The 26,925-nt window shown below is 35.5% G+C and overlaps 1 protein-coding gene across 3 annotated transcripts in view; it reads right to left on the reverse strand.

The window, feature by feature from the left end:
- The window catches only part of CSMD3 (CUB and Sushi multiple domains 3), a gene marked incomplete at its 5' end in the record, with an annotated part of 578,503 nt that overhangs the window by 447,209 nt on the left and 104,369 nt on the right, over positions 1 to 26,925 (reverse strand). For all 3 annotated transcript variants that reach the window (XM_083859670.1, XM_083859669.1, XM_083859668.1), the window contains one exon: positions 25,580 to 25,692. In XM_083859670.1, coding sequence (XP_083715796.1) covers positions 25,580 to 25,692 — 113 coding nt within the window. The remainder of the gene's footprint in view (positions 1 to 25,579; positions 25,693 to 26,925) is intronic.

Genomic DNA, 26,925 nt, shown 5'->3' on the forward strand with positions numbered 1-26,925 from the left:
AAGAAAGAGGAGAAACACTAAAGAATGCATCAGAATTGGAAAAAAAACTATAGTGCAGTGAACATTAACACATGCATATAATTTGCAGAAGAAGCTTAAACCATTTATAATTATTATCTATGTCTATGATAACCCAAATAGATCTTCTCTAGTTTAAATGTTACAGAACTTTTAGGTGAAATCCCTGCTCAAAATTTTTATTTCTTTCACTGTGAAAATTTTTGTTCAGCTACACTTCTGGACCTTGACTGTGCCAGCATGACTTGGGTCACAGAGATGACTAACATGTTGCTTGAGGAACATGGCTAACCCTGAAGAACTCTTTAGAAAGGTTGGCAGATACAATTCTTTTAGCATAGTCAAAGGTGACCATGCAACAAGAGCTCTCTTTAATTCAAGTTTGTTTCTAAGTCATGATTAATAAATCTAATAGTAGTCCTGCTCAACAGACAGACACAGCACAACAGATGAAAAAGCTTCTCCTACTCCAGTCTTATGCAGAAGTCATCATTGTTTTGTGGTAGGAAGTGCCTGAATGTTGCTTTTGTATGAAAGCAAAATAAAGAAAAGCTAACAAAATACAGCAACAGGATGCAAAAAACAGACTTCCAAGGACAGCAGATAATTATAATAAATGCAGACATATATAGTGTTGTTACTTTAGTGTTGTTACTTATGAACTGTTCATCTGTACTCCCTTTATTATAAGTTGTAAGCAGCATCTTTAAAGAATAGCTAATCAACTTAATGAATGGCATTAGTGTTACACCAAGTTGGGTGGCTCATGCTTTTTTTCCTATGACTTACAGAAAAAGAGCAGTAATTAGCTCACTTTCTGACATCAATTATTGTTAACAACAGTGAATAAGTAAGATTAACCCGATCGGTAAGCAATCCTGTAATAACGGTCTTTAACATCATTTACCTAAACTAGAAACTAAAAAGGAAGTCCTGTCCATGTTTTTTTTTTTTTTGTCTTTTATTCCCACATGTAAAGCCTTTAGTTACTTTAAATTTTTCTGCATATACTGCAGGTTTTAAATTGCTTACAGGTGTAGTCAAAGAAACTGCTCTAGCTACACACAAAGTAGGATAGATTAGATATCTTCCACTCAAAATGATTCCATCTGTGAGAATAACTAGTACATGGTTATAGTGTACTATATCTGTATATAGTACATTATATATAGATATAACTATATATATATAGGTATAACTATAACTACTGCTACTACTAGCTACCACAGATCGTGCAGATAGGATTTTCTGTTTCATCTGCAATAAACTATACTGTTTAATAAACATCTGCAATAAGCTGTACTGTGTCTTGTAGAAATAGATACACACTCTCTGTCCTCACCAGATACACCTGTTGGAAGTTGACTTTATTTGCCATGTATAAAAATTCATTTTGAACTTTATTATTTTTGACAGAGAGGTCAGGGCTGGATGTCTATAAAGAAGAATATATTTAATGGATTTATAAACACCACAAGACACATGCAGAATCATGGCATGCATAGGGACTTCAGTGGCCAAAATAAATACAGGTCTTTGACATAACTGCATTTTAATGAAGCTGAAAAAAACTAATTTTGATTTCAGTGCACAAGCAATGAATTTTTAACATATACAAAAAAAAAAAAAAAAAAAAAAAACAAAACAAAACAAAACAAAACAAAACAAAAAAACCCCCTATAGATTCACTATAATAAAAATTATAAAAAAATGATAAAACTTATAATGACAACTTCTGTGGAAACATACAAAATGCAATATTTGCCTTGCAGCATTCTCCATTTCTGTTATATTTAAAGAACAAAGAATTGAGACTGAATTCAGGAATAAGCAAGAAATGTGATCTAGCTTGTGTTTTGTCCCCTTTCCTGTAAAGAGCTGAATTACATCAAAATACCTGCTTCTGCTCTATGTATGCATTTATTATTTTTAACATTTATTTAACTAACTCTCTTGGTGTGGTTTCTGTGCAGAAGAAGTTATACACAGTGCAAATGTCAGGATAATTAGGCTATAAACATGCCTTTAATTCACTCATACAATTCACATTAATGTAATAGGGAGCTGTATAAATAAATCAAGGGCAAAAAGTCCTGTGGCCCTTTGGAGCACTCTGAAACTGCAAGATTTTATTGGAGAATATTTTCTTGCATTTGATATTCTGTGAAAACACTGAAATTTTCATTATAGAAGCAAAGTTTTTTTCCATGATACTGACTGCTGAATATTTTGACATAATTTGGTCATTATTTGTGATGATTTATTCCAAATTAAATGCTAGACTTTATCTTTGCCTTCAAGTAGACTTTGTGGGAAACTATGCTGGAATCCACAGTCCAATTTTTAATGGTGTGCAGACACAAAAAAAAAATTAAAAATCCTGCAATACAGAAGCAGGGCGAACAGAAAATAAGCAGTAGCATGTCAGTTTATTTACCCTTCATTTTGTCTATTTTAGTTTCAGCTTTATCTGACAAATTTTTCTACTGAAACATCAAATACCACTTCCCCATCTTGCCTAAGATTCATTGCACTAATACCATTCTATCAAAGTGCCCATCTTTGTCATTTACTATGATAAGCAGAATTTATTCCTAGTCACCTCAAAAAGAGGCTCTCACAGCTATGCATATCCAAAATAAACTACTTATCCAGAAAAGAAGATTGCTTTGTACACGGACTATATTTACATTTATACCTTCCTATGGCATTAGAAAGCTTTAGTTGATGCATCTCATTTACTACTCCAAGTCCTTCATGAAAAATAAAGCAGACTGTGCCAGTGTTAATGATGATGGGAAGGGCAGATAGAGCTCAAAGCCTGCTTTTCACAGAAATGGAAGTTGGGCAAGAACAAACTGGTAAGAGGTGTGAGTGTTGTCGTTAACTTGAACAAACTGGTATGAGGTGTGAGCGTTGTCATTAACTTTGCATGTGAGCATTCGCTTTTTCATTTTTGTTCATATGTTAAACACAAGCATGAGGAAAAATGGTAAATAAAAAAGAAGTTGGTATAATGAAGATTTTAAAGACTATTCATAGTTTACTGTCCTGTCTCTTTTAAAAGACAAATTCTTTTGGTGTTTGTCATCTTTGAGCAAATGCTCCCAGACATCACAGATTGTCTGCCATCCACACAAGTTGATTATAGAATTAAAAATACAAGGTTGAGCCCTGGAGCTGAAGGCCTGGGACTCTAGGCACTTGAAACTTGAAAGGGCCTGAATGGTTTCTCCTTCACAATTTTAGAAGTATTTTATAAATTTTGCTGCTTTTATTAAGTTGAAGGCAGTAGAAATGCTGACGAAGAACAATTTTAATTCAAAGCTTTTGTTCAACAGTTTGCAGCAGAGAAGTGACCTAGAATCCTCTAGATTTTCCATGACAGACATGCTGCAGTTATGGACCCTGCAGAGATTATTTTTAAAATATCATTGTTTCTAAAATGAAATGCTACGGCGTCCTGGATCTCTTCTGATTTTTACAGATTTGGGAGAGGGGTGAGGGTGACTGCACAGCTATTGAGTCCTTTTGTTTTTCCTAATCTTACCAAATTTTAGACTCAATAGTGAGCTTTTCACACGGGCTTTAGTGATTATTAATTTTCTTTAACATTTCATTTGCCAGTACAGCCAAATGCTATTTGTTCACTTTTGTTGTTCCCATTTATTCACTAAATTCCAGGAGAGGAAAATTCAATTAAAATAGATAAGAGCAATAAAGAGAGCATATGAAGGGTTAATTGAATTTTGTAAGAATTGAATGTAGTAAACATAGAATGCAGTAAGCATTTCATTTTAAAAAAGGTCTTTTATTAAAGTTTACTTTCATTGGCTGATAAAAAACTGCTTCAACATTGAAAGCTTAATTGAAAACCTACAAAGGCAATGAAAGAGCAATTTCTATCACCATGGTGGAATTATTTGAAAAAAATTATTATTTCATTTAAACTAAAACATATACAAATATGGGTCTATTAATTACTTGAATAGAATATTATGATCTCAATTACAAATATTTAAATACTGCATTTGTAGCAACATTAAAATGAAATATTGCTTATGTTCTTGAAATTACTTACTATGATATAGTAACATTTAAGAGTTTTTTTTTCCTTGGTTTTCTGGCTAAATATATCTCAACAATTTTGTGTTCATAAAAAAGTAGGGGAGAAAGTTATGGTGCACTGGGTAGAAGTGCTGGCAGTTGTTACCTTGCCTGTAGCAGTCTCAGGGTAAAGTTAAATCCTGAACAGTGATGAGCACTGACTCAATCCACATCAGGCTGCTATTGATTCATCATCTATCGCCACCACCATCCTATGAGCCCCTGCACTGGTCTGCAGGAAGGGACACCAACCTTGGTTCAGTTGAACGTTATTCACAAATTGCAAATAATATCTTATGGTGGCTAATTAGACTGTGTCTTTTTTTTCTTTTACTTTTCTACAGAATTACATATAGCTGCTTTATGTAGAGAATAACAAAAATATCAGGAACCATTTGTATTGACAAAGAGTTCTTTAGCAAAGTGCTGGTAGAGTTCTGGGGATAAGAAAAGTCTTCAAGTTCATTCCAGTTCATTACTGTTTTGCTGCTCCTTAATAGGACAGGAACTTTACTGGGAATCACCACCAGACCTCCTCCTACCCAAAAATCACACCAGTAAGGCTGTGTAGGAAATAAGAACATGCCTACTAATCTAGATCTCTTTTTTTTTCCACTATGAAGCCTGGGATTCCATACAAACCCTGAATCACGCCTTGTCCTTGCTATGAGAAACCAGGGTATTTAAAGTGGTACTTGACTTTTTTGAATGAAGGAAAAATACATTCCTATAAATATATAATAGTATAAAACTTGTATTTCAGTAATGTGAACCATACAGGAAAGAACCATAATCAATAGATCATAATACTATGCAACAGAATTAAAAATGAGTGCAAATATTTAACTTTATTACTTTATCTTCATCTCTCTCTTACTATGATTTATCATGCTGTACATAATCCCTCATTTTTCTTTGTTAATATATTACCCAATAGAACCACATTTTTAAATGTTTCTGTTTTAAAGAATTATATGTAGACTGGGCAAGAAGATTTTTTTAACAATGTAATTGTGTTTTTTACTGCACTACAAAAAAGTTTTCATGTAACAAAGAGCATTTTCTTACTAAGTTTATTTAAATGTTTGAAACATATGAAGGCTTTAATTCTTCTGTTTTAATTTTCTTCAGGTCTTATGAATAATACTTTTCTGTCAGACATTTAATTATATATTTGTAACATTTTTAGAGTTATTCACAACAAACTCAGAAGAACAGACTGAAAAAAAAAGTGCAAAAATAACACGATTAATACCAAATTTTTGGATGAGAAAAAACATTCCTCATTTTAAATAAAGATGAAAAAAGAAGATATGAAAACTAGTATCTAACTGGGTTATGCAAGCTTGCTGAGAAAGAAAGTGAGCTTCTTTGAATAATCACCTGGAATAAATAGATTGAAATCCCTGATGAAATCAATACCTAATTGTCCATACAAGTGGAACAGCTGCAGTAATCTAGACTGAGACAACCACTACAGATTATCTGCTAATTAACAGGTTCACAGAGTCTAAACCTTGAATAAGTGCCCATTTTGAATTTAGCTGAATTTACAAGCAGAGTGGCAATTTAAATTTAGATCTTTTCTTTAAGAAGGAGTTTTCTAATCAATACAAGGAATTCCCAACCTGCTGACAGATATCTTTTTCAGATTGCAAAGCTATTCATCTACTGCATCTGATTCTTCGGTATGAGAAATTATTTTTTTCCATATGTTACTGTAAGATTGAGCCTTATTAGGAAGATGAGTTACTCATCTAAAATTGAAAATCCTCTTTGCTGTTTTAAAATTTCAACAAATCAATTGAAGATTTTTTTTCCCTGGGAAATGGGAACTTCTTTCATTCCTATAATCTTTTCAGCACACTTTCAGGTTCATGATAAATCAGTTATCTTTCTTGAATTGCTCAGTTTTTCCACGTCTCAGTCTCAGAAATCTCAGTTCAATGACAATTCATTTCATAGCTGAGAGTCTTTGATAAGGCCAGATACTGATTGTTTCCTTTTGTCATATTTCAATCTTTCTGACAACCTCTTTACTTTTCTGGTTCAGGCTGTGAAGTCATGCTCTTGCAAATTAGGTCTTTTTAATATAACATGGAATTTCTAATGATTGTACTATGAGTTATAGAGATTTTTTCACTTGAAATAAGTCAATGACAACTTAACTCTTAGGAAATAACAGAATGCTTGCCCATTACTAAAGGAAGCAAACAAACAAACAAGAAAGAAAGAAGTGAAAAGAAAAAAGTCAGTATCAAAAAATCTTTAATTTTAGGACTATCTCCTTTACTTTTATAATATATATATATATATAATATTTAAAATATAGACTGCTTTTGCTTTTTTTCTTTTACTTTTTAAATCTCTTCAGTTTACAAAACAAGTCACAGACAAATAAGTTCTGCTAATAGGCTCTCAATGGTTTGTTGAAGTAGATGAGCACTTCTAAAAAAGTTAAAAGAATGAGCCATCTAATTAAAGAGCTAATGTGCCACAGGGTAGAGATAATAGTGTTTAAACAGAAAAAGGCACGAGTCCTTATTGATAGTGATAACCACTTAACCACATTTAATTTTTTTCAGAGCTGGTAGTTGGCCAGAAAAACTAGCCAAAAAGTATGCAAATAATTTGCTGCATTGAGTTTATGTAGCTTTAATTAATGGAATTTAATTAATTTACTTTCTAATGCTGGTCCAGGAGGAATGAACATTCAAAAGGTATTCTGTATTGGAAATGTAATTTAAACACTTAATCTAAGTTTATAAACTTATAGTAGAAATATACTCTCTCAACCCTTTCTCTTGTGTATTGTATGGTCTGTAACACATTCAACTGGCAAAGCTTTCCGGGGTAGGAAATGTGTTCTGCACAACTTTCAAATATAACATGTAAATTGATGACACTTTAAAAATATCCAAAAAATAATTCATTTAAATTCATTTCACCAAATAACAAAGTGGTACAATTGCATTTTGAAAAGAAAGGTCACTGTCAACATCAATTCAGTTTTGTTTGTGCTCAGTATCAGACATTCACTGCCCTGTTCCTGCTGTCCACACTACTCCTGACATAAGCCAGGATGTCACTGGACTTTTGGGCCACCTGGGCACATGCTGGCTCATGTTCAGCTGCCTGTTGACCAATTCCCCCAAGTCCTGTCCCACCCAGCAGCTTTCTGGACATTCTGCCCCAAACCTGTAGTAGTGCAGGGGGTTGTTATGTTAAGGGCAGGACCCCAGTGTGGAGCCTCATAGAACTGGTGTCAGCCCATCCATCCAGCCTGCCCTGAGCCCTCTGTGGATTGTGATCCTCATGGTGTCAGGTTCCTATTTTGGTTCTCAAAAAGACAATACTCTCTGGAAAAATCAGTGGAAAAAAATCCTTTTCAGAGGATGATTTAAAGTCCAAAATTTCTCTGAGATAAACTAAATTTAGTATTGTAAACACTTTCATCATGTTTTATGAGTTATTTTGAAAGTAGAGGTCACCTGGTTACAAATGTTAAAATTATTGTCCTGTGGAACTTGACATGATGATATTTCTGACTTGTCAGTTCAGAAATATAAAGAATGAATAATGTAGTAAAGATTAACAGATCATATCTGCTTATTTACAGATTTCAAGATATGGAGTAAAACTGCAGGATCTGCACACTTGCAGCTATCACTGTTAAAAAAAAAAAAAAAAGGACAACATATGTACACAAAGTAAAAATATATTCAATAACCTAAGACAGATTAAATGCCAAAGCACTGAAGGCACCAATAGAACTTGATCAGCATTAAGTGGGACACGCATTTCTACCCATGGGCCAAGGAGTCCCGCTCCATCCCAGTCTGGATCCATCAGTGTCCTCCAGCCAGTCCTCAGGTGCCTGCTCACAGATGCCTTGGCCCTGTGATGTAGTGGGCTTTGCTCTGATGGACTTTCAGCACTGTGTGGTACTTTACCTCCAGCCTGCTCCTCACCCTGTTACCAGCCCCTGGCTCTGCTACCCATGTTGGGCCCCTGTGGGACTGTGTCTCTTTGAAGAGAGCACAGCCTGTGTGAAGCTGACCCAGTGACCCTCAGTTTCAGGTTCTTTGTCCAGCCTTTGGTTTTCTCTGACAATAAAATTACATTTAATTGGATCTACATCAAGCCAACTTCAAAACCTGCCTGTATTTGCAGGGAAATAAATCCTTCAGGAATGCACATTCGATGTTCATATTAAACTAGGAAGTTAAAATTATTACTCTTGGTTACTTTCTATGAGTAGCTTAGTATACAGTCATAAAATAATTCAGGTTGGAGAAAGTTCAGGAGAGCTCTAGTCCAACCTCCTGCTCAAAGCAGGGTCAACTAGAAAAATAGATCTCAAAGGGGAGACTCCACAATCACTCTAGACAATTTTGGTAAGTATGTCTGTCTTTCCACTCACTTCAATGAAGACCCTTCTCTCTAAGCTCCATACAAGTATTTGAAGAATGCTGTGACACCTCACTGTCCCTAGAAACTCTTCTCCAGGCTGAAGAAGCACATCTCCCATTGCCTCTCCTTGGAGGGTGAATGCTCCATGGTGACCCTGCCCAGAACTCACTGCAATGTATCAGCATCTTTTTTGCACTGAGGATCCAACAATGAATGTCATATTCCAGATTTAAAAGCTGTGGAAAAATTTTCTTTCCCTGGTTTACTGACTACGTTGGCATTGATGCAACCCAATATGCATTAACTTCCATTGCTTCCTAGGTGCACTGTTGAATCATGGAACAAGTAGTTGAAGCTTATGTTTCTCCTGTTACAGGAAAGGAATATTCTATTACTGTTTTCCCAAAACAACCCAGTAACAGAAAAGATGATTTTAGGCCCAATTGAATGACATGAACAGGAGTTCCTGATACATTAGTTTTCTTTTAAAAAAGAGTATAGCATATTTATGAGGGTCTAAAGAAAGAAAAAATATTCAAAGATGTCTGAATCACAGAAAGGTTATTGGTTTATTTTTTCCCTGAAGATGACCTTCTCTGTAATATGAAAATCAACACTAGATGTATCTTACAATATTTCCTGGGAAGGCAAGGGTCTGTCGCTCAAGCCTTGAAATAAAGCTGTTTACTTGTTTCAAAACCATAATGGTACTGCCCTTTAACAAATCTACTGCTTTAACATGTGGATATATAAGGATATATACATTTGTTTTGTACACCAAACAAACAGACTGAATTGTTGCCTCAGGATAATAAACAGGTGAATTTCAATTGATGCCCTGTCTGTTACAACTAAGAGTTCCTTTATCTTGTTCTTAAAGTGAAATCAGTTGATAACCATCCTGTGCAGTTTCTGAGGTAGATGAAATGTTTATGTTTTCCTATGCTAAATTTACACAGATTAAAACTAGAAGATGATGTTCATGTAAATCTTAATTTTTTATTCTTCAAATGGTGTGACCACAATTAAGAATACTCAAAAAAAAAAAAAAAAAAAAAAAAAAAAAAAAAAAAAGAAGTAAACTAGAAAATCAACTTGGCTTTGTACCAATGTATCGCATTTTTCAATTCTTCCTGTTCATGGAAGATCAATGACCAAAATTAATTTATATAATTATTAATTAATTTAGTTATTCTCAAAGACAAAAAAGAGTCAACAGATTGGATGAACTCTAACAAATTCTAATTTTGATCAGGGATGGAGACGTTCTGGGTTTTTTGGGATGTTTTAGCAAGGTGTCAGGGCTTCTCTAAAACCTGTGCTTGGCTTTGCTTTTCTTTCTGTATTATTTGGTGTTTTGTCTTTATTAAACCTTTTGCTTTACAAAACACACCTGAAGAACCATCTCACAAAATTATTTTAAGCCATTCTGGGAAGTTGCAGACCAACCCTTGGACCTGATAAATCTTCACGTAGCTTATTCCATTCTGGCTACATGTAAGATTTTATCAGCATACAGGCAAAAATCATAGGAAAAATCCACCAGCAAATAACAGGTGAAATGTTCAGACAAGTTGGTTGAGGGTAGCAGCATGGAAGAGTTTTTCATGAGGCGAGAATGAATGTAACTGAAACTCTGCTGTGGTCTTTCAACACTCCCACGAGTTGAAAGTCGCAGCTGCTGTAGGAGTCAATGCACTGCTCATCCATGACCCAAAGGTAGGAACAGCAATAATGTCACAAGTACTTGTGTTTTCCACCTTGTCACATATATTTATGTGAAAATAGTGTAACATTGATTAAGATTTCTAGAGAATGGGGTGAGAAACATTAATACTCAAACGTGTGGGATCATGGAAATGAAGAGAAAAAACTGTGTGTTGCAGTGTGGCCAGATATGATTTACCTATACACCCACAAGTCCTAGTCATTTATGCTTACTTTATAGCCAGTAGGAAGGACAAAAAATGGCGTAGTAGTCTGGAATTGTTTACCCTCTACTGTACAGGATGTCTGCAATGACAATATAGGATATTGACATCAGCACCGTAATGTGTATTGGAAGGCTTGTGCGGTGCATCCTGACCTCCTAATCCCTCACGGATGATAGGAGTTATACACTTTTATCAGTCTTTAAAAATGCCACCTACAAGATGGTATGCTACAAGATGGTGTGCTGGGATTAAAGGAGAGAGCTATAGAAACAATACCATTAAAATGAAATTTTTTTAAAAAACTCCTTAGAAGGGAAAACAATGCCAGAAAACAGGGCAGTATTCTTTTTTCCTTCTTTTACATTTTTGCCCTAAGTAGTACTGGCAGTGAAGACTGATGCGTATCATGATTGTCATAGACAGTTCAGGACATTCTGTCTATCAAATAAATAAATTTTATTTAAGTTCTAAAATACAGAGACAGAAGAAGAGAAAAGAACTCCATCCCTTAGAAGTGAGCAGTGAAAGTATACTTTGAAATATCTCACATGGAAAAGCCAGACTTAAAACCAAAGGAGTTCTGGATGAAATGCTGGAAAAAAGAGATCTCAATCTCAAGGGAAATTGAAACAGTTCAGAAGGGAAATCAGTGTTAAGATTTCAAATTCTTAAGTTTCTCTTTTGTAACTATTTTCAATTTATAACACATATTTAATCTTTTGGACTTTAATTTTTTATTTTTAACTTGTCATTTCAAGTCTGTATAGGGATTAAACTGGATTCAAGTGAATATAACGCACACACTGTGTAATCCTGTCATGAAAGACCCAAAACCAAACATGACAAACTTGCTTCTTGAAGCTTTTGCTACTCAAAACAATCTTGTGCATCCAAAATCCTGTGATCCCTTTTCTTGTAAGCACCAAGTATCAGTTTTGTGTGAGTAAATCTGTCAGCAGATTTTAAGCATTGAAATGCAGATAATTAGTGAGCCAATTTACAACTTCTAAGACTGTTATAACCTCCTATTGTCACTCTGCATTACACATGTTGCTTCAAGATGCTGTTTGATAAGTGTTTTAAATTAAAGTAAATGTGGTGTTGTCAATGGAGCTATGTTTTCTCACACCATCAGTTGTGTATATCTCTTTTATGACTTTTGTTGCTTGGGTTCCTACTAGTGTTTTTGAGCCATAGAGCAGGCTGGATCAGAGAAAAGGATGAGGGAATAATAAAGGTGCAACAAAATTTCTTCTCATCCGTATTATTTCCCTAATATTGCTCATTACATAGTCTGGTGAGTGCTGAGCAGAGAGAGAGAAAGGAACATGACAGTAGGAATCAAATTAACTCTGAAGGACCTCAAAAGTAATAGTGACATTAAATAATCAAATTAAAATAATTTTCTCATCATTGCTTTTTCAATTCTTTTTCCTTCTTTCTAGTTCTGACTTCATCTCACCACATTGATGGTAACTCCCCTGAAAACTTCTCCAGTACAGTGCTTACTTGTCTTGGTCCTGGATCAAAATTGAAAAGTGTTGCACACTAACATCAATGTGAGGAACTCATGTTATAAGAGTCTTCCTATCACTTTGCAGTTATAACTAAATCTGTTTCATCAATGCTTAGGTTCTCTCTCCTTTTGCATTTTAATCTTTCAAGAATTTCTTCTTTTGATTTCTTTTCCAATTAACTCCTGGGTGTTGAACAATTTTCCCTGGTTTTATTAAATGTTATTTTATGCTTCACTAAAGATTTATCCTATGAATAGTAGATAAGTAAATGTATTGAAATGATAAAGTGACTCAAACTGTGGGTTTAGATTAGATTTTATGAAAAAGAGCGTAGTTCTCTTTGCCAAGGTCACAGACTTGATTCTGGTATGGGCCACACACTTAAGAGTTGGACTCAATAGTCCCTGCGGGTTCTTTCCAACCAGAGTAGTCTGTTATTCCATGCAAAATTCTTTGCTGTGAGGGTGGTGAGTCACTGGAGCAGGCTGACTAGGGAAGTTGTTAATGCCACATCCCTGGAAGTGTTCAAGGCCAGGTTGGGCGGAGCTCTGACAAACCTAGTCTGGTGAAAGGTGTCCGTTCCCATGGCTGGTGATTGGAACTAGATGAGGAATCTGTATTTCATTGTATCTCAACAATATGTGAAGCTGGAATGAGTTTTAGGTGTGACAGTAGCAGAATTGTGGGTGGAAGAAGAAAGTTTTTCCAAATGAAGATGCTTCATGCCCAGAATAACACATTCTTATCTCTTGCCGTATGAGCTCTTGTGACAAGTACAGAACTGAGCAATGCTACACTGTAATTAAAGATGACACAGCACGTTGTTATTTAACAACAATATTTGCCTATAAACATCTTATTCTTGTCATCTGTCTACTTACTATTAACTAGTAATCTGGAGTGACAGGGTGCTGAGAAGAATAAGCATTTAGCACAGACTTTTATTTCTACATCATCAGTTCAGGCCTGGACTTCATGTTGAGAAGCCATTGTTTAGGAGCATTTTCTTACCCTGTGATTTCAAATCATTTCCCATAGGATGCATATTTCATCACAAAATCAGCCCTATGACTGGCACTAAGTGCATCAGTGTTGATTATATCTTTAGAGAGACTGGGGATTGAATACTGCAAGTGGCAATGGTATCTGGCCCTAAAAGAACTAAGAACAAATTGCTTAGAAGCACACTGACGGAAGAGTAAGGGTAGAACAACATTAATGGCAAATTAATTTTAAAAAATCTTTTCTGATCCTAATATTTTTTTATTTATTTAATCATGCAATAAATATTTAAGGATGTCTCCTAGTCTTCTAATACTTTTATAGAAAAGCAGTAGGATTGTTTTCTGACATCAGGTTTCTTAATTTTCTCAATACACACTTCAGATGTATGCTATTCTATAGCAGGGAAATTTCAGAATGTAAAATTAAAGAAAAGAAGGAAAGAAGGTATAAAAACTCTCAACCAAAACATCAAGCTAATATTTTAAAGAGTTTTCTTTTAAATACTCCATTGGTATTATTTTCAGAAAATTCTTTTTAAATGTTACATTCTACATGCAATGTACTAATTTCTTTTTATTATGTAGTCTTCAGCAATTTTAAATAAAAAAAAAATCTATCAAGAATTAATCACGAATTTATCAGTTTATCCAAAGTCAAGAATTCATTATGATTTTTTCTTAGAATAAATATCTGCTTTAATAAATAGGTTAGCTTTGAAATTTTAAAAAGAAGTTTTAAAAATTTGTCAATACTTTGTGATCTTTCTACAGTATTTATCTTTGATAAGCAGCTTAGCCAAATAATTTTTAACATGCCACTGCTGGTCCATGAAATGTTAGTGGCCTATTATCAACTGGCAAAGGAATTACTTTTTCTTTATGGTGTTGATGGGTTCAAAGGACAATGGCTCTTCCAGAGAGAAGATTAATATTTAATTTTATTTATTTCATATATATATAAATATATAAATATAAATATATAATTTAATTATAAATTACTTTCAATAATTTAAACTTTTTTTTTCAAATTGTAAGCCATTTGACTGACCATCTCGTTCACAGAATTATTATCCATCCATCTCAAAGCTCTCTACATTTGCACTAAGTTTTGCTTGCATGGCCTCATAGGCTATTGAGAAATTCCCTGCTAAGAGCTGATCACAAAAGTAAATCTCTAAAAAATTTCATTTTATGGCAGAGAGTTCCAGTTCTGAGTAAACAAATGTTTTTCTCTTCATGTTAAAATAAAACTGTTGTCAGAATCACCACTAAATGATTACACTGGTATTGTTCAGGATCATAGTGACTGACATGACTGGATGCTTCAAGTTCACCTATTTCCGAGCATTTTACATGTCACATAATTTTTGCTCAACAGTATGACTATCTTTTATAGATCTGAGTCCTCAAATATGAACTATAAATTTAACTTGTGAAAAACTTCCAAATTTTGAAAATCTGTTAAGATGACAAAATGAGTCTTTTAGGTTACAGTTCTGTATTATTCTGTATTATGTTCTCTTCATAAATAAATTTCTCCATCTGTAGAGTTCCTGCCTTTTGAAGAGTTTTTAAGATTGCATGCTGGCATACTGAACCTGTTCTTGCAGATCTCTATATTTTGATATATTGCTACAGAAGTTCTGTCAAAGCTTCCACAAATCAAAGCCAAAATGCTATCAAAAACTAAATGGAGATTGAAAGATTAAGCCATGTAGTTCTACACATGTAAGTGGTACTTATCAGCAGTTTCATTTTTATTAATTGTATAGATATTTCAAAGTCTGCTATTGTGAATTACTATTTCAAAGTTTCATTGAGCTGTAACTTAAAATTTGAAGGAAGCACCTGCTTATAAACATGGAACTGCATTTAATTAGGTACTTTAATGAGCAGTATATATTGGTTCCTGCAGAATACTGTTGCAGCTATATTGGATTACAGTTATCACTGCTTGTCTAGACATGGGATCAAAATGTGAATCTTAAGTTTGATTGCCTTAAGATTTCTTTTTGTCAGGGTACTGTACTTAACAATATGACAGTCCAATAGCTGAAGAATATAAGTTCACCAAGTAAACCTTAGAATCTCTTGGGAAATTTCTTTCAAGACTTGCAGTATATATTCAATTATTCTTTAAATGAAAAATGACATTGAAAATATAAAAAAAAAATTCTAAAGTAAGGCTGACATATAATTAAGATTTCAAATTAATCACCGTCTTAGTTAAGCTTCAATATGAGGCATGTATCAAAATGATAAATTGCACGACCATAAGTTGACAAATATGGCTTATTTAACAACATTATTCTGAAAGAAACAAATTAAACAGAACATTGAAATAGTAAGTGGATTTTTACCAGACTAAGGGAGAGACTTTTTTTTCCCAATAATTAAGTTTTTCTCAAGGCAGAAGAAATGATAGGTTATTCACTGATTTTTAACTTTCAAAGAATGACTTTTTTTTTGCAAATTTTAAAGCAAATAAATATATTTCCATTCATTTTGTCTGGAACAAAATTATGCATGTTCTGTGGCTCTCCAATCAACTTTTTTCTTTTTTTTTTTTTTTTAAGATTTATCAAAGGAAATTTTGCACTCAACAACCACTAAAGTCTAGCTGCTAATTATGTTAGAATAAAACACTAGATCTATAATCAGGCACACGTGCATGAGCTTTTTTTCCTAAAAAATTACATGTTATTTTTCAAACAAGAGAACAGGGAAGAGAATGACAAGTCTATTTAGATGTATTCATCACATATTCCCCCCAAATAGGATGACAAATATCTGGCAGCAGAAACAATCTTTAACTGTATTTTTCCATACTGATGATAAAGTGACACATCCATCCATAATGAGCTTTTGGGAGGTTCTGGTGGTCAGATGCTCCCTCCTGCATGGCGCAGTCCCCTGCCTGCAAGACAGACCTCTAGTCTTGGACTATGTACTTCTTGCCTGGAGCTCAGGCACATAATTTTACCGAGCAAATGCTCTTTTTTTCAGCCTCATGACTGCTACTTTATGCTATTCACTCATCTGAGTGGTAATAACATGGCCAAGGGAAACCTTAAGCTGATCTAAGATTGATATGGGATTCTGAGGGGAAGAATGAGGAGCATATGATCCCTTAAGGTGTTGGTATCCCTTTCAATCCTTCTGATTAGGAGAAAAGCACTGGCTGCAAGTGCATGGTCCAGCAGAGCAATGCCTAGTTGCACCGTTTTCTCCAAAGGTTTTGGCTTCATAATCATAGTACCTCATCTGAAGACAAAGTAGGACTCCTGGGAAGAAATAAAACTACCTGATCAATGCTAATAAAAATATAATCCTGTGTAGACATTTTTAACTCAGAAGGAGGGCCTTTAAAAATATTACTTTCAGAAGGCAGGGACCTGATTACAGAGTAAAAGAAAATTTTAGAAGGAAGGCTGAGAAGTAAGTACTAAAATTGGGACACTAGATTTTAAGACATCATATTTTGATTTATTTGGTGAATTGTTAGGCAGAATCTCCTGGGAAGCAATTATGGGGAAGAAGTGCAGTCAGAGAGAGATGGCTGATTTTTTTAAATGACATCCCAACTATTTTAAGGGGAAGTGAACTTTGGCAAATGACTCATGAGGCTAACAAGGGAGCTTCTTAATGAACTAAAATGCAAAGTACAAAAAAAAAAAAAAAAAAAAAAAAAAAAAAAAAAAAAGATGGATAGCAAGAAAGGTGTATAGAAATGGTGCCTAGGAACAAAATCAAGAAGGCCAAAGTCCAAGGGGCACTAACACTAGGGATGGGTTTAATGGATTATACAAAGAGATTCTATAAGTATCCTAGGGGCAAAAAAAGGACGGGGAAAATTGGAGTTCACAAGGTGGAAAGGACAATAATATTCAATATGGAAAAGGCCAAAGAACTCCATGCCTTGTGTGTATTGTTCTTCATAAGGATTAACCTGTTCATGTATCAGTCCAGTAGGGAAAGAGAGAGGTAATTTGTTCTGGGTTTACATCAAAAATGTTGGATGTATTCAAATCAAGGTTCACCCAAGGGTACCAGAACTGTCCCACCCTGACTGAAAACCTGCTGTTTATAATCCATGAAACATTATATCAGTCTGCAGTAGTCCTTCATGATTAGCCAGATTAGTGATACCCTTGTCCTAATGAAAGCAAGAGGGATCACTCCAGGCACTGCAAACTAATAATCCTTCTGTCAATTCCTGGAAGTAGCCTAAAGAGCACATTTTTGTAATGCATTTTCCACCACCTGAAACATGACTAATTGGGAGTAGTTATCACAGACTTACCAAGGGCAAACTATGCTTGGTGAACCCAAATAACATTTAAGCATCTGAAAGGATGTAATAAGTGGCCACTGATCTTGGCAGCTCTGAAACCTGGACATTTCTTTTCCTGGCCACAGGAGCCCAGACCTGGGGCAGCTTGTGGACTGGGGATGTGACTCAGGCCAATGGACTTCCTTGCTGCATTCTTATTTGGATGTTGGAGTCCAGGGCACCCCTGTGGGCCCCCTGGGAAAGTCACAGACCTCGGTGGAGAGGCCTGGGACCCGAAGAAGAGGGTCTGGGCTCTGTGCAGGGGGGTTTGCCTGGCACAGAGGCCAGGGGGACACAGTCTTTGATTTTGGTCCATGAGAAAAACTTCCAACAGAGAGAAGAATTGCAAGTCACAAATGTTTAACAGACAGTTGTGTAATTTATGACCGTGTAGAAGATTTTGTAGTTTGGGGATTTTTGGAATGTAGGTGCAAAGGGACAATCTGGTGGAATTAGGGTGGAACCCTGGGTTCTTCTTCTCCTTTGGCATTCATCTTCTGTAGTGACGTGGGCACAAAGTAGTTTGATAGAATTGGGTCAAAGTAGAGACGACCCTTCTAGTACAGTTACTAGGCATTGGTATAGAATGGTAAATAATAAGTACATCTAGTAGTTATCTGAATAAAAGCAGAGTGACCTCCCATCACGGGGGGAGTCACATCATGTCCGAGCTGCTGTGAACATCTTGCCCAGACACACAGAGAAATGTAAGATAAGAATTAATAAACAACACAAGAAACCAAGAAAACCAAGACCTTGAGACTCCACATCATTCTCATGCAGAGCTCAGACCCAGACCAAAAACCTTCAGCGGTTGGAGAGGGAAAAACACTCCCTCGAGCCCACCAGAACCACCAGCCTTGAAATCTCGGGCAGAAAGAAAACATAAAACCTGAGATTTGTAGATTTAACCAGTTTCACAGCTGAACAAGAATCCCAGAGAAACACACAGACACACACAGGATACCAACAGGATGGGCTACAGGCTGCCACAGGTAGGACACTGCTTTGACAGCACTGCCCTGAACAGGAGCACCAGTGGCCAAACCCTCTCTTTGTCTGGCAGACACAGGAGGTCATCCATGCAGGCACACACACAGAATTACCTGATCTCATGAGCACACTTGCATTCACAGGTCCCACAAGTACGATCCCTCTGCCTGCTTGGCACTCCCATCCAGATTCCAGGCCCTCTTATTGGCCCCAGGGGTCTCCTCATCACCGTCTGGTCCAGCCTGGTGCTTACTAGCAAACATGCAGTACTGGCATACTTGTACAGCATGGACTCCCCTAGATCCTCCCCCTAGATCCAGAACCTCCTTCCTGCTGGTTAGTCCAGATGGAAGTGTGCAGGTGAGTGAGCCATGCACACCCAGCTATGGAGAAGCTGAGGACACTTGTCATCACACTGCCTCAGCACCTGTCACACGGCTTCCTCCAAGAGCTGGCACTGAGCCCCTCACTTCCTTCACTCATGCAGATTCCTCCTGATAGCTGTTTTTTGGGACACACACCATTCCCCCTCCAGTGAGCAGCAGCCAAGACCCCCATCCACACCAGTAGCTGGCATAGACACCTCAGTCTCTCCAATGGCTGATACCAGGCCAGGGTTACCTGCACCCCCAGCCTGACTGCAGTAGCTGGCACTGAGCCCTTTAAACTCTCACACATGTAGGACAGAGAGAGATTTAATTAGATAGGACAGGTTATGGTGATCAGGCTCAGGCCTCAGCCAGACAAGTATATTGATCAGATCCCTTTTTCACAGAGCTGTCATGAAATGATGAAAATGCAGAAGAATGAAAAAAAAATAATTCATTATTTGGAAATTTCATTTTTGTTAATGCTTCAAAAACCCATATTAAAGAGAAAGAGTACTCTGAAGCCTGTGATTTTATTGCAGTACTTAAGAACCTCCATAAGAACTCACAGATGCTAATAATAAGGGCTCTAAAATAAGGGCTCTCTTCTGTCAGATAAAATCAGACCAAAAGCTAGTGGCTTGAAGTTCAAAAATCAGAATTAAAAAGTCTTATTTCTCTATGAGGCAGAATGATCAGTGGGATCAAAGAACATTTTCTTAAAGGTTGGTGTCTTTGAGAGCTAACTTTGTTTCCAGATGATTATCTTTAGCCTAATCAGAGACTGTGGTATCAAAAAAATAGTGTGAAATGCTATAAAAATTAACCGGATTAAGTCCACAGCCTCTCTACTTCCTCTGAACTTACACAGGAATGGTGGTATCAGTACAGCATATGGGTAGAATAGATAGAGCACCATGGCAACCTGGTATTTATTCCATAAGGGATTGATTGTCTTCTGTGCTACAGCTTTATTATGCATCTGGCATTAGGAATGGCATAAAAGTCTGTAGAAGATACAAGTCTATGAAGAGGCATTAGTGGGATGTTTTCCATACAAGCTAGTATTCCATCACAAAAAGAGATTTGTTAGATAATTTTCTGGGACTTCCTATACAACTTGGAAGATATTCATACATTCAGACAAAATACAGAAAATCCAGCACCTTATTTTTTCCTTTTTGTTGTCCAACATGTTGAATAGAAGTAAAAATCTACTACATATTGGCTCATGTCTAGCATGCTGCTTCATTAGATTTAGTATATTTCATCTAAATGTATCTATTTATGCAATTAATAATTTCCTGGTTTGACTTTCCTTTCCTTTCCTTTCCTTTCCTTTCCTTTCCTTTCCTTTCCTTTCCTTTCCTTTCCTTTCCTTTCCTTTCCTTTCCTTTCCTTTCCTTTCCTTTCCTTTCCTTTCCTTTCCTTTCCTTTCCTTTCCTTTCCTTTCCTTTCCTTTCCTTTCCTTTCCTTTCCTTTCCTTTCCTTTCCTTTCCTTCCCTTCCCTTCCCTTCCCTTCCCTTCCCTTCCCTTCCCTTCCCTTCCCTTCCCTTCCCTTCCCTTCCCTTCCCTTCCCTTCCCTTCCCTTCCCTTCCCTTCCCTTCCCTTCCCTTCCCTTCCCTTCCCTTCCCTTCCCTTCCCTTCCCTTCCCTTCCCTTCCCTTCCCTTCCCTTCCCTTCCCTTCCCTTCCCTTCCCTTCCCTTCCCTTCCCTTCCCTTCCCTTCCCTTCCCTTCCCTTCCCTTCCCTTCCCTCCCCTCCCCTCCCCTCCCCTCCCCTCCCCTCCCCTCCCCTCCCCTCCCCTCCCCTCCCCTCCCCTCCTCTCCTTTCTTCAATTCAATTCAATTTTTACTAAGGAGTTTTTGAAGCAATGTAATGACAGTGACCAGCCATACCCACAGCAGTTATGACAAAATGTGAGCAGCAACAAGAGCCTAAACAGTATCAGTCACATAGTAAGCTTGGTGATAAACTTACAGTTTAAATTTTGTGGCTTTTACAACTCCAACCCAGGAAATAATTTTTCAGTGGATTTCTTGTAGAGAGCACTCCAACATTAAACAATAATTCATTAGCACTCTTTTAAATTTTATATTAAGCTAGCAGTGATATTATTAACTTAATACAGCTAGGACTTCATGAAACTTACCTGAATCCAAGATTTAGATTATGTATGGCCATGTTTCTGAATTCTGATATGCAAGAGAGTAAAAATAATTTATCCTATTTGTTCACATTCTCTAGCTTTATGCCAACTGCCAAAATTATTTTAACACCCTCATCCTGGCATATTTAAGTCCTACTAGTATTTCTTATCTACATGCTTCAATAATGCTGTACATCAGCTACCAGTTTTTCTTAATATTGCAGAAAGAAATTCATGTTAAGTCCACAGAAATCACTAGATGGAAACCCTATTCTGTTAATAAACACTCTCTGCTCCCTTCTTTGCTTCCCAACCTCCCATTATTCATAAAGCTGTGATCAAATGTGATCATTCTTGAAATTTTCAACATTGCTCTCAAATCCCTCTCAAAAACATTTCAGCAGAATTGCTGAGCTCCATAGCAGTGCTCCAGTAAAACATGAAGATCGTTTACTTATACAGTGTCTAAAATTCAGTTTCATAACTCAGCTTTATGTGTAGCAGTAAAAACCAGATAAAGTTGTATTTCATACCACTATTATAAATATTTGCAATTCACCTCCTGAGCATTCCGAATTTTCACTATAAGGGTAATCATATATTAAGTTTTTTTATTCTTTTCCATGGCCAATAGGATAACAAAAAATGGCTATCATATTTAACTTGAATAAAGGTTGCCATAAATTCTAGCAGTACATTTCTTAATGAAGTCAATAATTTTAGCAATGTCAGCTACCTGTTTAATAGCTGTAAAATAACACAGTGAGAACAGAAGGAAGCACTGTTCAAAGCAGGACTAGGTCCACTGAATCCCCTTTGCTGTGTAGCCAAGCTGCCAGGCTGCTTTCTCAGCAGCTGTATTTCCCCTCCCGTACTCTCCATGAATAAAGCTGCTTATATATCTTAGGACAACAGGAAATGAAAAAGTGCATCGAGTTCTTCTATTCCAAAGCCAAATTATGCCATCAGAAATAAAATAAAAGGTCACAGTTACACTGTACTTGGCCTAAATTATCAAATAGGAGATTAAATATCGCGTTCTACCTCCAGATATTAATACCTATACATGTTGTAGAGCGCCTGGAAAGCTACTAAAAAACCTCCCCAGAAACCTTTCCAAAAAAAAAAAAAAAAAAAAACACCAAGCACAGAATCAGCAGATTTAGAACTTTCTCATTTCTCACTCCAACCAATAATGCTGTGTCACTAGAGAGTGATAAAATTAGCTCCAGATTTTTTTTTTAAACCCTTCCTTAATTTTTAGTGCACCTCACCACTTTCCATTGTCACTCTAAGTGAAGTCTATTACTTTTGAGTTATATGTTCCAGTTTTCCCTCATGAAATAATTTTTCTTCAGGGGCATTGTGCTATATAGAGAGGTATGTTTATCAAATGTATTCTTTTCTGAATAATAAAGAAGCTGAACATGAAGAATTTTGTGCACAGTGGTACCAAAGATAACTCAAATATGCCACTTGATACATAGGAAAGAAAGAAGGTGTGAGGAGAAAGAAGGAGAGAAGAGAAGAATGGAGGGATGCAGATTGCAGACTGAGGTTTATGATATTGATGTTTAGCAGGCCAGAGTTAATATTTTCTGGTCTATATAGTGCACTTGGTTTGACTGAATGAAATTGCAGTGGATTACATATGATGGCTCAGCATAGTCTTTCTATTAATGATATAATTTTATATCTTTCCATACACATTTTTATTCTCAGGAAATCAGAAAAGGAATATGTTTCTATATGTTATGATCAAGAAAGTCCACCGTAGATTCATATTTCCCACAGATTCTGTCAGGTATTCTGGAGTTTCTTGCCAACTTTCAGCTCAGCTGCAAATTTGTCAAGAGGATGAGAAGTCAGAAAAATAGATGTTTAGAGGCTTTGTTTTAGGGGTTTTTTTTAATAGTGAACAGTAATAGATTCCATGTAGCTATCTACCTATGTAATCTATTTCAAAGCATTTCAAAGGAAGAGTTTTAAGTTATCTCTGATTATGAAAGATATGTTCTTTCTTTTTCAAATTACAAAATGGATCTAATCCCTTCAGACATATGTCGCTACTTCTCACCCTATCCTCTCATGCCACCTGTATAATTTTGCTTTATTGCAATGACAGGTTGCTAATCATTTCTATCTTGAATTTCAAATTATATATCCATAATGAAGCTTTAAATTATGAGGCCTGATACTAAGTATTCAGATGTTTCATCAAGAAGCTAAGAAGGAGCTACTGGGCAATCAAAATTTTTGAAAACTGGATACTAGGGAGAACCAGATCTTAAATGTTGATTGCAGGGTTATACATGTTCATAAAAAGTACAAGAACAGAAATGGAAATTGCCCTGATGTGATTATCATTTAAATACATCTATTCTTTCACATCAAGGAAAGAGGCATTAAATGAATGTAATGTAATGTAATGTAATGAGTGTTCATTTATTTGCTGTCCGGGTAAAAGAAGTCAGAAAACTTCACATGAAATCAGAAAAATATAGGTATTGAAAGAAAAATTCTCTGACTGAAAAAAGTTACCTTGATTCAGCTCTTAAAACAGTAGATCTGGCTGTGGTAAGAGAGACTCCATTGAATTAAAATTCTGGTACCCAGCTTAACTTTTTTTAAAATTCCTAATTTCACAAAATAAAACATCAGTTCCTTAAAAAGGTGAGTATTGAGTTCAAGATAACAAGTTTATATTTTGTTCTAAAATTCTGATTTCTGTGGTTGAGGGAAAAATTTCCCCAGATTTTATACTGACCTAGGAGGAAGCTCAAATTCTATTAATCAGCACATTATTTTCACCTAGAAAGGAATTATGTGGGGAATTGATCACATGTGCAAGCTGAAGTCTATAGATGATCTTCCATTTTAGTTTTAATTATTCTCTATCATAACTGAGTATGTTGTCTGTTAGCATTAGCAGTGCAAAATCTTTCAGTAAACTGTTTATAAGGACAGATGATCCCACATATAATGAATTTAATTTATGCATGAGAAGCATATATTTTATTTTGCATAGTGAAAAATCCATAGCAAGTGCATAGTGACTTTTAATAAAACACTTTTAATGCTGCTGCTGGCAAATAGTTACCAAATGCTTGAAAAAGTAACAGACTGCAGACTAGCTATAATCTAGACAAAACCAGTTACATATAGCCTGAATTTCTCTTTTCTAAATTACCTCTTTTTTGCATGCAACCACACTACCCCCCCAAAAAAAGTGTGTAATCATTTCAGCTATTTTCTTTAATAACTCAAGGAACAAGAAGGGTCTTAAAATTATGTTTTTCATTTCATATCTTGATATATAGGAGGGAATTTCTATATGAAGTATAATTCTAATGCATCATACCTGAAGGTAAACTATATCAACAGCTGAAGACATTTTACTGCAGAGTGATTCTGGACTGTATTTCTATAGCAGCCTTTCATTGCATTACAAATTTTTGGATAGTTTCCCAGCTATCAAAGTGTTACTCAGCTAGGTATTTCCCAGAGATTATTTTCTGTTGCAGATGGGACCAAGTAGGGTACAACAATGGCCTCAGAACTTCTCCAGGCTGTTTACTATAGCTCTGGCTTTGCTGACAGAGATATTTAATAGAAACAGAAAAATCAAGTGTCTTAACACCAAGTGTCATTAAAAAGAGGGGAAAAAATCCAAAAATGAAAAAGAAAACCAAAAAACAAAACATTGTAGCAAAGAAAAAGAGAAAAACAACAGTGTCTGTTTATCCTATAAAATTTGCTGGAGTTCATAGTCCCAGTACCAAGAAATGGATTTAAAAAATTATTGCATGATATAAACCTGATACTGTTTTACACCACAATGACACAAACTTTGAGATCCAGAAGCCTGAAAATGATTTTTCTCTTTTTGGGATGTGTCTCCCTTTTATACTTTTTTACACAGACCAATTGGATTGGTGAAACAAAGGCAAATCTCTTCAATCACATTGATCAGACCAGAGGGACATCAAGAAGTCCCTCCTAGGAAAAGGAATGAATAACATAGGTACAGTTACAAAAACATTTCTCCTGTTTACAGAAAATTCCCTGGGAAAAGAATTTCGAAAAACCAAAACACCTCAGGCATGGAACTAAAGCTACATAAATCAATTCTTCAAACAGTACTATACTGAACTTGAGCATAAACAAGATCCTTCCTGGAACACACATATAAAACACACATCTATGTACATAAACAATACTATGAATTTCTTCAGGACTTCAGGAATACATGTTGCAGGTCATTAACTTCAGTGTCTGTGAAAACTATAGACAATCATGAAAACTGCAACAGAGAAATAGCTTTATGTCAGTTCAGAGAACTGAGAGCATTTTTACTGTGCGAACATATAAGAAGGATTCCATCCATAAAACTTGCAGATGCCACTACCCTGCGAAATTCAAGACTAATTAGTAATGCCTCGACATTAATTTGAGTAAACATTTGTCAGAAGGACCAGAACACTAACAATTAATTTTTTCAGAATTTAAAGAACTTGCTATTATTAGAGATCATAAAATATTTGTGTCTGGATGGGACTATAGATATTAGGGTTTAAAATATTTTGGTTTCAGATATGACCCAATCTGTGAATGATTACATGAAAAGCAAATATTGTAACTTAGATATGGTTTTATATGTGTATTTCTGTGGGATGTTTATTTTTTTATGTATAGACATCAGAGGGGGAAAACCACCCCAGAATATTTTGTTAAAAATGTCTTACCTTCATAGTAAACTTTAAACCCATGAGCGCTAACTGCAAAATCACTTGTCAAGCGCAGTGAAAATACAGATTTTGTACTTGTCACAGGTGGAGGAAGATGAAATCCTGTTAACCTAAAAAACAAAAAAGCACAATTCATGGTTTATTGCTTGTAAAATAAAACTATGTGTGACAGATGGCTGTTCCAAATAATATTTCATCATGAAAAGGACAGCTGCCTTAAAATTATGTAGTTTGCATTACTTGAAAAAATTATTTTGTATGGAAATTGAGGAATTAATTTTAAAAAATACTGTTTTTAATGGACACTATATTTAGTACAGATGATAGTAAGATGTAGAAGCTGTCCTTAAAAACAGTTCAGATTATCAGTAGCTGAAAAATAAAACAACCAAAGAAATCACAATCCACGAGACAATTTACACTCTTTAGGGTTATGTTCAAAAACATATTGCATTATATATCTTACACAGCTTTCTGCTAAAATTTGTGGTAGCTAATTTTTCCGCAGTAATATGATGAAAGAAAGGGATCATGATTCACCTTAATGAGGGAATTTACTATTATTTAAACTGTGCACTTTCGTCTCAGAAAAGAAATTTCTGATTTCAACTCAAAGAGCAATATCACTACAAAATAACAAATCCATACAAAATCTCTCTTGGAAGAAATTACAGGGTCATTAAGGTTTGTGTTTTTGTTGTTTGAATGTTTGGTTTTGTTTTGTTCTATTAAAACCACTGTATTTGAGACTCAAATGAAAGAAAAAATTTGTGTACTCAGCACAGCTGATAAACCCTGCAGATACTCACTTCTCACATTCATTTGATGTACTTATGACAACACTTATCTTCCTCCATTTTAGGAGAATAACCTCATCAGGGTACATATCAGAACAACAAAGCCCATAATATTGAACTGCCAAGGATGAGTAAAGAACCAATTGAAGGATTTAGCCATGTACAGACACCAGTGAAATCTAGACATACCTTTGGAACCCAGTTAGCCACGTCTGATGAGTTTTGTAGCAGATAGGATGATAAAATTTATTAATGATTGACATTAATATTATTTTTATGTGTTTGTAGATAAGCCCTTATTTCAAATTTTACTTTGAATTTAGAACGACAGAAAAATTTAGGCCAGAAGGGACCTGTAGAGGCCACACAGTCCAAACTACTGTTCAAAGTGGGCTAAAAGTCAGAATCTAGCTTGCTCAAGATTTACATTTTCTTTTTTCATCATTAGAAAAAATTATCTGTGATTTCTCATTTGCTAGGATTTTTGGATTTTTTTTTTTTAAGTTGTTTTTTTTTGTTCTGGCATTTTTTAATGCACCTATATTT

This window comes from Zosterops lateralis (assembly GCF_965231275.1).
Source record: "Zosterops lateralis genome assembly, chromosome: 1".
Classification (NCBI taxonomy): Eukaryota; Metazoa; Chordata; class Aves; order Passeriformes; family Zosteropidae; genus Zosterops; species Zosterops lateralis.